We start from the raw sequence: 11433 nt of genomic DNA, 5'->3' as shown, positions 1-11433 counted from the left end.
GTATTTCTGTAATGGAAATTCTGAATAAAGGATGTGGTCAGTCATTCTCAGCAGCTGCAAACTGGACTCATGGAGAGTTGCCAACTCACTTGGCCATCAAAAGAGCAGTCCCTCGCAGCACCCTCCTTCCCAGTCTGTTGTCTTTCTGTGAATGCAGCTAGTTCATTTTGATGTAGTTGGTGAAATGCCAAGAGTTGTATTTTACCCCTTACAAAAATCAGTCATTGGAGCATGAAAGTTCCTGGAAGATCTTTCTCCTTGGCTCAACTATTGACACCAGTGTGGTCACTGGAACTCCATTTCTTTCAGATCTTCCACTGCTCATTAAAAGTAGATTTGTGTCACTGCTCCCAGGGAAACTGCAGGGCCAGGACACTGTGAGGTGCTAGTTCTCACCACTCTGCCAAATACAGGCTTCCTAATGAGATGGGAAACCAAAGGCCACAGTACTCAGGGAGTGCAGGACAAAGCAGTAATGTCACATTCCAGGTTGAAAGGCATTTTGAGTTACTACTTTGCAATTGAGACTTTGTGATGCTTCTGCTTGACTGAGCATGCGGGCCCAGAATCACAATTACTAGTACCATCAGCATCTCTCCCAGCAACTCTCTCAGCAAACATGTTCTTGCTGTCAGCTCCCAGTTCTTGGAAGACTTGCTCAATGAAGCCTCAGCTTCCGATGACATGCAGCAAACTTGCAGGAAGGCCTCACATGGGAGGTGTCCCCGGGATGAGCCTGACCCTTATCTTGCCAGCCAGCTGCAAGGGCATTATCCGGGAGCTCAGCTATGCAGCTGCAAACACTCTTGCGCTGGCTGGACTGTCTTAAGACCTTCTTGTGTTGTAAAGCCAGCAAGAAAGCAAGGACTGAACTACTCCGGTAAGTCAACAAAGCTACCCTCTGTTCTTTTTTTTTTCCTTTACATTTGGTTATCAGATTGCACAGAAAGGCACTGCCTTGCCGCAGGTGTGTGTGATTGCTCACCTAAACTTACAGCACCTTGTGTTCAGTGATGGCATGAGGCTGCAGTACAAAGACGGCTCATGGACCTGTCTCTCCCAGTATGGTCACAGCTCCAGAAGGAGATTATTCACCTGCTGGAGCAATGTCTAGCATGCAAAACTCCACTGACCTCCACCTTCAGTGGTCAGAACCCTCTCTGCTGGCCAAGGACTGTTTATCACTTATTTTTAACGCTGAAAAGGCTATTTTTTACTTGTGGTAACAGTAAATTTATTTCTGAATCTCTAGTAGTTTGTATGAACAAAGCTTTGCTGAAAGATGTTGTTCAGAGCTATGATATGCAGTTTCATATTATAGTTTTTGATTCCTTCATGTAAATGTTCTTGGCTACCCTGGTAATGCTGCTTCAGTAATGCTGAAAATACAAGCAGCTCTGCACTTCTTGGGACTAGTGAAAATGAATTTGATGGCTGCAGCTAAGCTTCTCAGTAGCCCGTCTGTTCACAACCCACCTGAAGTCCAGGGTTGGAAGACCAGGAACATTCCCTCTGCTATAAAGAGAGACCAAGAATTTGCACAACATCTCTTTTAACTCCTCCCTTTTCAGAGCTCTCACATCTCCTGTGAAGAACATCAGATTCATCCAACTTTAGAAACTCATCCTCAGAACAAACCAACAGAAGACCTGGGCAGTGGTGTCAGTCCCAGAGTGTGTGGTGTCTACTTGCCTGGTCTCCACCTCATCCAGTCTCACCAGGGCAGTGTTTGCAGGTGAAGATGAACAGTGGAATTCTCTTCTTGTCCCTCCTTGGCTTCCTCCCACTCGTGATACCCACGTGCCCTGTGCCATGCAAGTGTGCCACTAGCATTATTGACTGCACATCAAAAGACCTAACTGTAGCAAAACTACCAGTTGCTTTCCGCCCTTCAGCTGAAATTATCCACCTTGGTTACAACAGGCTCACCTCGATTCCCAATGGGCTCTTTGACAACCTGAAGAGCCTCCAGGTAGTCTACCTGCAGGGCAACCCTTGGGAATGCAACTGTGACATCCTCTACTTGCGCTCCTGGCTCCAGTGGCAGCAGAACCGGACCTTGTACAGGGATGTGAGATGTGCCTCCCCAGCTCACCTGCAGGACCGGGTCATTGCCTATCTGACAGAAGATGAGATTATCTCCACGTGCCAGTACTGGTACTGCACCCTGGCTCTCCTTTCTCAGCTCTGTCTCTTCATCCTTCTTTTCCTGCAGGGTATCTTGGTTGTCTTCATCATTGTCTACCTGCAGAAATTTCGAAGAATGACCGCTGAAGCCCAGAGCACCACCCGAGATCTACACCAGCATGTGGACGCTTGGGAATCTTCCTCGAGAAACCCCTACAACAGTGATTAACATCACAAGCCTGAAGACTCTCCTCCCTCTTGGCTGATGCTGTGCCATGGTCATATGGTTTGAAATATCCAGAGGGAACAATTCAGTGCTGCATCTCATCCTGACTGCGGTCCAAAGCAGGACATGAACTGATGAAAGACTTGGTCTTGTGTTTTTTAATGCTTTAAACTCTTTAACATGATTTTGATTGCTTTGCTGAGCTGGGTGTGGTTCTGGTTTGATAGACTAAGGAGAAATAATGAACTACAGCAACAAGAACTGACTCAAACTTCTCATAAGCTCCAGTGAGGGCTACAGTTCTTGATCCTTCCTCTGCTAGAGTATTTTCAGCCATACTTTTCCATGATGCTTCTGGTTGCATTGGGTCAGGTGAGGACAGATGTGGACAGTGAACAGTTAATGTACTAGACAATGGAGAAGTACACTTTCCTTAGTGCTAACACAGGTTATTTTAGTAACATTGGACAAGTGACTTTGTCTTCTCCTGCCTTAGTTGCCTATCAGTAAAAGGGAAAGGTTGGTTCTTCTTACTGGATGCATCTTTTCCAGTGTTCTGTAGGAGAGAGGGAGGCAATGTTTAGGAACCTACCCATTTTACCCTATATTCGTTCCTTTTAGGCTACTTATAGTTGTAATACTGACTTTGACATGTACTGAGTCAGACTGGGGCCCTGAATGTCTGAGAAATTAACCCTGAAGCCAAGAGTTGTAGAGACCAGAGGCTCTTCTTGTCTGTTGCCTGTACAGCACCTGGCCCAGGACATCTGTCTTTGGAGCCTCAGACTGCAAAACCCACAAGCCTGCCTACTGCTCGTTATGATGTCCCTTAATTATTTTGAAACAGAGCAAAATTGAAATAAAATAATGATGCATAATGATGTAAATGGCTTATTTTTCTGCACTAGTTACGTTGCACTGTTGCACTCTTGACAGTTACTCTTGGTCCCTTACACTCAAACTTTCTACCAAGCAGAACAAATACCAAAGGCAGGTGGAGATGGTACTAGAAGTGCTCAGCGGGGTTAAACCTGGGCCGCTCCCGCCTTCCACCACGGGCCAGTCTAACGGGGGAGTTTGTTCTCGTTCCACTGAGGTGCTGCTTATTATTGTTTTATTTTTTCTGTATGCTGGGGGCTGGAGAGGGGCAGGGCCCCCGGGTGCGGGGTTCCCAGCCCTGCGGGACGGGGCTCAGCGGGACCGGCTCCCCGGGTGCGGGGTTCCCAGCCCTGCGGGACGGGGCTCAGCGGGACCGGCTCCCCGGGTGCGGGGTTCCCAGCCCTGCGGGACGGGGCTCAGCGGGACCGGCTCCCCGGGTGCGGGGTTCCCAGCCCTGCGGGACGGGGCTCAGCGGGACCGGCTCCCCGGGTGCGGGGTTCCCAGCCCTGCGGGACGGGGCTCAGCGGGACCGGCTCCCCGGGTGCGGGGTTCCCAGCCCTGCGGGACGGGGCTCAGCGGGACCGGCTCCCCGGGTGCGGGGTTCCCAGCCCTGCGGGACGGGGCTCAGCGGGACCGGCTCCCCGGGTGCGGGGTTCCCAGCCCTGCGGGACGGGGCTCAGCGGGACCGGCTCCCCGGGTGCGGGGTTCCCAGCCCTGCGGGACGGGGCTCAGCGGGACCGGCTCCCCGGGTGCGGGGTTCCCAGCCCTGCGGGACGGGGCTCAGCGGGACCGGCTCCCCGGGTGCGGGGTTCCCAGCCCTGCGGGACGGGGCTCAGCGGGACCGGCTCCCCGGGTGCGGGGTTCCCAGCCCTGCGGGACGGGGCTCAGCGGGACCGGCTCCCCGGGTGCGGGGTTCCCAGCCCTGCGGGACGGGGCTCAGCGGGACCGGCTCCCCGGGTGCGGGGTTCCCAGCCCTGCGGGACGGGGCTCAGCGGGACCGGCTCCCCGGGTGCGGGGTTCCCAGCCCTGCGGGACGGGGCTCAGCGGGACCGGCTCCCCGGGTGCGGGGTTCCCAGCCCTGCGGGACGGGGCTCAGCGGGACCGGCTCCCCGGGTGCGGGGTTCCCAGCCCTGCGGGACGGGGCTCAGCGGGACCGGCTCCCCGGGTGCGGGGTTCCCAGCCCTGCGGGACGGGGCTCAGCGGGACCGGCTCCCCGGGTGCGGGGTTCCCAGCCCTGCGGGACGGGGCTCAGCGGGACCGGCTCCCCGGGTGCGGGGTTCCCAGCCCTGCGGGACGGGGCTCAGCGGGACCGGCTCCCCGGGTGCGGGGTTCCCAGCCCTGCGGGACGGGGCTCAGCGGGACCGGCTCCCCGGGTGCGGGGTTCCCAGCCCTGCGGGACGGGGCTCAGCGGGACCGGCTCCCCGGGTGCGGGGTTCCCAGCCCTGCGGGACGGGGCTCAGCGGGACCGGCTCCCCGGGTGCGGGGTTCCCAGCCCTGCGGGACGGGGCTCAGCGGGACCGGCTCCCCGGGTGCGGGGTTCCCAGCCCTGCGGGACGGGGCTCAGCGGGACCGGCTCCCCGGGTGCGGGGTTCCCAGCCCTGCGGGACGGGGCTCAGCGGGACCGGCTCCCCGGGTGCGGGGTTCCCAGCCCTGCGGGACGGGGCTCAGCGGGACCGGCTCCCCGGGTGCGGGGTTCCCAGCCCTGCGGGACGGGGCTCAGCGGGACCGGCTCCCCGGGTGCGGGGTTCCCAGCCCTGCGGGACGGGGCTCAGCGGGACCGGCTCCCCGGGTGCGGGGTTCCCAGCCCTGCGGGACGGGGCTCAGCGGGACCGGCTCCCCGGGTGCGGGGTTCCCAGCCCTGCGGGACGGGGCTCAGCGGGACCGGCTCCCCGGGTGCGGGGTTCCCAGCCCTGCGGGACGGGGCTCAGCGGGACGGGCGCGAGGCGCCGCGCGCCCCCTGGCGGTGCTGCTGGGCCCGGGGCCGCTGAGGGAGCGAGGGCGGGAAGGAGGCGCTGCCTGAGGGGAAAGGAGCGTCCCCCGCCTCAGGGGGCTTAGCCTCCCCTCGGCTCATCTCAGGGGTCTGCGCTGGCCTCACATGTATGAGGTATCGCAGCGGAAGAGCCCCGGTGCTGGGGTGGGAGTTGTGCGGACGGAGGCTGAGGGGAGACGATGGGGCCCTGTGAGCACCGCGCTGAGGGAAGGCTGGCACACGGGGCGGTGGACGGTGTCAAAGGCTGAAGAGGACGTTCACCAGCCTCTGTGCACCTGGGCCAGCCTGATGTGAGGTAAGTGAGCCAGGGCTTTGCCTCAGGGGACCTGTTTTCTCCATTTCCTCTCTCTGCCCCATGTCTGTCCAGCACTCACTCTCTGTGGCGTGAGCCTGACTGGATGTGCAGTGTAGCACCCAAGGAGGTAGAGCTCCAGCTCAGATTCGTTCTTTTCTTCTGGGAATTGGACCTTGCTGAGCTTTGTAGTCAACGTGCCTCTTGCTAGAAGCTGTGATATCCCCTGCAATATCAGCAGTGACCATGTCCTCCAAGGTGGGGGCTGGGAGACAGAGAGCTCCACCGAAGAGCCTGCTCTGTGGAGACGCTCAAATCAATGCTGTGCGAGGCCTCCTGATGCTCTCAAGAATCTGATTTTTAAGTCCTGTTGTATTCTCTATTCCAGCTCCCCAAGGAATAAACTTTCCATAGGAATAGAAACTCTGTTTTCTGGCTTGCTCTTCCATGGTCTTCTTTTTCCAGAAGCAAGATGCAGATGTGTAATCAAGTTGGAGAACTAGTCCTGTGAGGAGAGGCTGAGGGAATTGGGATTGTTTAGTTTGGAAAAGAGAAAGCTGAAGGGAGACCTGATAGCTCTCTACAACTACCTGAAAGGAGGTTGTAGGGATGTGGTTATTGGCCTCTTCTCTCAAGTAAATATTCAGTGAGGAAATGGCCTGAAGTTACTCCTGGCAATGTTTAGGTATTAAGAAGAATGTCTTAATTGAAAGAGTAGTCAGGTGCCGAAGTGGGCTTCCCAGGGAGGTGGTGTAGTCATTATCCCTGGAGGTATTTAAAAACTGTGTAGATGTGGCACTTCAGGACATGGTCTACTCGTTGGTTGGTTTTTGATGGTGTTTTTTTTTTGTTTTGTTGGGTTTGTTTGTTTTTTGTTTGGTTGGGGTTTTTTGTGGGGGTGGGGGGTTGATGGCTGGACACAATTATTTTAGAGCTCTTTTCCAATCATGACACTTCTGTGATTCTGTGAAGCAGCAGAACCCACTGTCTCCCCTTCACCTGTTTCTTCTAATTTCTTTTAGTCCACTACACTGTTATTTTAGTTGTTTTATGCTTTTTACTGAAGTCTCTTTCCTTTACTGATACATGCAAGGGATGTAAAAGGCCTTTTGCTTTCTCAATATTATTGCAAAGTGTGATACTGTGGCAGAATTTGGTTTTGCCTGCAGATTTTTATCTGAATTTACCAGGGTTAGAGGGTAGCAGGTACTGCCAGTGTTACAGGTATAGGCTCAGTTGTGAGGGGCTCGACTGAGAGCAGGCATGATCCCAGCCCTGTGACTGCTTAGCTGCCTGCCTGTCAGCACAGCTCTGGGGTGCTGGTCCTGACTCTTTGTCATTAAGTCTTGGCACATGAAAGCTAAAAAGCCTTTTTGGCATCATATGCACCTGTGAAGAATGTGACCAGCTGTAGAAACGTGATAACAAATTGCACTGAGTGCAGAGTGATTTGTATGCCATGGCAGCATGTCTCTTCCATAAATATAGAGCCTGCATGTCTTGGCTTCTCCTGGCTCAGAAAGCAGCACGGCAGAGATGCTTTCTTGCTCTGCTGGCCTGCAGAGGATCTGCTGTGTTGTTGCTGAAGGGAGAACTGGCTTTCTTTCTGAAGGGACTATTCAAGGCTGCACAGTGGCTTCAAAGGGGAAGCAGTGGTAAAATATGGTGAAGATAAATGCAAGCTATTCAGCTGCTATGCAAATAACTTCCTCATATGGAGGCCAATCCAACACCTGGGCATGCAGGATTGGGCTGCCAGCCTTGATGGACAGATTGCTGCATTACTAAAGATTTAGGATGTTTCCAAGCACCTTCTTCTGAAAGATTCCAGGTTAAAAAACCCTGGGAAACCAAACCAAAGTATGTTTGCAGCCTCCATGATGCAGAGCTCCAGAGAACTATTTTTTCAGTCCCTGTATGTCATGGTGATAGTGGTTACATTTTACTTCAAGGTTGCTGAAGGTGCTTGTTTCCTGATTGTCTATGGGTTCATGTGTGACACCTGGGAAGCCACCCCTGTTGTTTTAAATAGACTTTCATCATTTCTGTACTCTTGCATGAGGGATGAAAATATCACGTTTGTGCACATAAAGAACAAATTGTTGTTATGCACTGCAGGGCTTAGTCACCAAGACAGGCCAGTTCTATGCAACAGTTGAAGATTAGGCAGTGCTTGAAGATGGTATGGAGAAAAGTCCTGGGTAGCATTGCATATCCCTGTCTCATGGAATGACAGCTGTATGCTGTGCATGTGCCCAAGTGGGAATGTTCAATGGATGCCTTAGTGGCAGCCTCATCTGGAGTTTGTTGCATTGCTTAGAAATTGAAAAAGACATTTTTCATAATCATTAATATGAGACTAGCTGATCTTCTTCAACCCCCCCCTCATTTCCCTTCAGGATTGAAGTAGGCAGGGTATCCCAGAGGGAGTGCTGAGAAAAGCGGTGTTTTGTGGGACGCCTTGTCTGTTCTAGGATACATGGGAGAAGAACTAGAAATGGCTTTACTTCTTCTCTATATTTGCATACAAAACCTGAGGCTTCCTCAGGCTCATAAGCCTGATTTTAGAGGGCTTTAATGAAGAACATGGTTTAATTTAACAGGTTTCCACAAAAGAGTAGTTATCTTGGATAAGTGCCGTGAAAACAGCAGGTTTGCAGTGTTAAGTTTTGTTCTGAGGATAGTATGTGCATACATACTGTATGTCTAGATAAAGGTACTGTTCCCTCAAAGGACAAGATAGCGCACTGCTGGAGGACTTAAGTGCTTTTAGTCCAAAATAAAACCCCTAAATCACCCTCTTAAATCTTCAAGTAATTTTTTTTCCTATTTCTTTATATGGTCTGCTTCTGCTCTGAAATGCTTTTGACCATTGAGAACTGAATATGCCAGGAGGTATTTCTTCATATTTCCACACAGGAATATTAACCTGAGAGTTACAAAACCAAAATGCCAAGAATGCCCTCCATGGATACCTGATAACCGGTTTAGACTACGTGGCACTGACCTGCCATCCTTGTCTGTAATGGCTGATGAGCACTTCTCACCTGGCCTGTCACGACTGTTTGATGCCATGCCAGTGTCCACCGTTTTCCATGGAAACAGAGCTCTGCTTATTGAATGAAAAGCTGTGTCCAGAGCCCCTATCAGTATTGATATGTGATTCAGGTTTGCTCGGAAGAGGGCAGCAAATAGCTTTTAATCTCGTTTGATTTTACTAGTAAAAACAACGTGAGATGACGGCCTGGAAGAGGATGAAGGTGAGTGTGATGTGTGTCTCCCCAGAAAGACTGACAATGCTTCTCCAAGCTTAGTTGCCTAAGCAGCAGACGTTGTTTTTTGAACCTGTAATTGCTAGTATAAACAGTCTTCTTGTTGGCTTTCTAAAACATCAGATTGAAACCAAGATCAGGGGAGGTGAGCATTGTGTTACTATGACCATAATGGAAATAGTTTTGGTTCTCAATGGGGTGTTCAGACTGATGAGCTTTGGGGGCTGAAATCCACTCCTTGGCAGGTGAGGTGGAAAAAAACCTCACCCATCGTCACTGAGTGATGAATGCAGTGGGTTCCCGTTGGTGTGACTGTTAGAGATGGGAAGGTGCTGGGAGGATGGCTAGGAGGTAGGTGCTCTGAGAATACCCTAGAGCTAGGTAGGACAGCGATGCAGAAAGGCTCAAAGTTATTTGGGTTGGTTCTGTGCATCCATGGAGCAGAAATCACAGACACTGAAGAGACAAACATGTAAGCACCCTGAGAATTTAAATGCCCCTGCACTGGGCAGGAGCTGTGGGTAGCTAAAGTCTGGATTGAAGTACTGTGAAACACTGACATCTTCTGTAACAAATCATATCCCTTAACTGGGTTGTCTCTCTTAGGATACAACAAGGGCTGTGCCTGTGTTTGGGGAGATTTTTTCAGAGTGGCTTTTGCGTCTGGCATTCTCAAGCTTGCCAAGAGATGGTGTGGGAGCCCACGCTTGCTCTGCATCTACCTGATCTTTCAACACAGTGTTAGCAAGCTAGTTTTTTGGTTTTTTGTTTTGTTTTTTTCTCAGGATAAGACTTTAATTCCCTCCCATTGATCATGGCCAAAGAAGAGAGCTCAAATAGAGATTTTATTCCAGAAACAATGCCCCCCTTGTGTCCTCTGTTGTGGTCTCTGTGAATGAGACTGCTGGTGAAATGAAGGCTTTTCCCCAGGCTGTTTTGTACCTTTCTCAGGAGAATCTTCATATTAGATCAGCTGCCTGGATTCCTGCAGGGAGAGAAAAGGGAGGTAAAGCATGGAATCTTTGTTCCATGGGGACATGAGGCAAAATGACAATCAGTGAGACTTTGGCTTTGTGTTCACTTTCCATAAATCCCCATGTGTTGCAGCAAGATTGTCCACATTAAAACCTATGAAGCAGAGGGCAGTTTCCCTATGCAGCTGTACAAGTTTTTCTGCTTCTCTCCAGGTCTGGCCCCAAGCCCCCACCCTGGTCTGGCTGTTCACTTCCAACCAAAGCTGTCATCATATTTCTTGCCTCATCCTCAGCTCTGCTGTGAGCTGCTGCCTATTCTGTTGGTACCTGCTCTTCCCCACCCTTCCCAGCACTGTCAGCATTTCTCAAGTTGTACATAAAATATAGCTTGCTACTTTCCATGTTTGGTTCTTTGCCAGCCAAGCTGCACCAAACTGATTACTCTAATGATCCAGTGCAGAAGGCTTTGAAAGCAAGGCGCTGTTATTCTTGATCACCTCCTCTCATACCCTCTGCCACTATCTGTCAAGAATGGCATTTTAGTGATTCCTTTGCTGCTTTTCCTCTTTGCCTGGGACTTGCAAAAGTGCAAGAAGCAACGTTGTCATTTCTGTGCTGCCTATTCCTAAATTAAGGTAAACTCTGTCCAAGTGTTGTGTCTGTATTTCAGTGTGTAAATTCCCTTGCCATTTCCCGTAGTGCTTCAGGTAGAGTGTTTTATATCTACCCATTGGTGGTTCTTAACCTGAGGAAAAAAAAGGACTGTGATGTCTTCTATTTCTGTGTTGAGTGGCTGAGGCACATGGAGAGGAGGAAAAGAGATATGCTTACATAAGGTAAAGGTGGAGAGAGAATTGCATCGTCTGTAATTTGAAAATATATCATGAGCTATATTTTCATGTGTGCATCTGAGAGAAGGCTCTGCATTCGGTGCAGTTTGAACTATGTAGTGGTGTTCACACTCTGGGAGAAGTTATGCTTTGGGTAAGTCCCTGTCTTGCAATAAACCAGTGCCCTAGTTTCTGTTCTAGAAGTGCAGAGAAAAAAAATATGTGGAGATGTAACTGCTGAAAATGTGTGTAACTTGGAGGCAGTGAAGTGAAATCCTAGTCCTGCTCTACTCTGCCATTGACTTCAACCAAACTAGGGTTCACTGAAGGAGCCTTTAGAGTGTGTGCTAGGCCAGGCACAAAACTGCCAAGATTAATCTCTTGCTCAATGAGATCCAATGCAGAAAGGAACAGCTGTGGGACTGTGGCACTGGATTATGAGTGTGTGACATTAGTCATGTCTAGTACAACAAGTACTTCTAAAACCACTGAAAGCATCTGAGTCCTGTCAAAATGAGAGGAAATTGGGATGAAAGTTGTGCTCGGTATCCCCTAAACTTGTTACAGTGGTTAATTAGCAGTGGGAAAATTAGCATGTATTTTCAATCCCTGTTTGTCTGTGAGTTTCCAGCTTTCCTACCTTGTGGTGCCTTTATCTGTAGATGTCTGCAGGGCCCCATGTGCTAGGCACTCTACATTCCCAGGGGTGGGAAATTGTGAAATATATGTGGGATGGGAAATTATGTCAGATGTTTCCCATCTTAGATAGGGAAAAAAAAGTCTATCTTGGAAAAGATTCAGCTGAAACCCAGGGCATACAACTGGTGCATTCATCTTCACGCT

The 11433-nt window shown here is 51.0% G+C and overlaps 2 protein-coding genes across 2 annotated transcripts; both read left to right on the top strand.

Moving 5' to 3' along the window:
• The first annotated feature begins 1741 nt into the window (after positions 1-1741).
• On the top strand, positions 1742-2356 carry GP1BB (glycoprotein Ib (platelet), beta polypeptide). Its single transcript, XM_009997656.1, has one exon. The coding sequence runs from the start codon at positions 1742-1744 to the stop codon at positions 2354-2356; it is 615 nt and encodes a 204-aa protein (XP_009995958.1).
• A 997-nt stretch (positions 2357-3353) lies between these two features.
• On the top strand, positions 3354-5252 carry LOC104388782 (elastin-like). Its single transcript, XM_009997700.1, has one exon. It carries the CDS (start codon positions 3354-3356, stop codon positions 5250-5252), a length of 1899 nt encoding a protein of 632 aa, XP_009996002.1.
• The last annotated feature ends 6181 nt before the right edge of the window (positions 5253-11433 follow it).

This window comes from Chaetura pelagica, unplaced genomic scaffold (assembly GCF_000747805.2).
Source record: "Chaetura pelagica isolate M959 unplaced genomic scaffold, ChaPel_1.0 scaffold45, whole genome shotgun sequence".
Taxonomy (NCBI): Eukaryota; Metazoa; Chordata; class Aves; order Apodiformes; family Apodidae; genus Chaetura; species Chaetura pelagica.
This window is presented reverse-complemented; position numbering and strand designations above follow the sequence as displayed.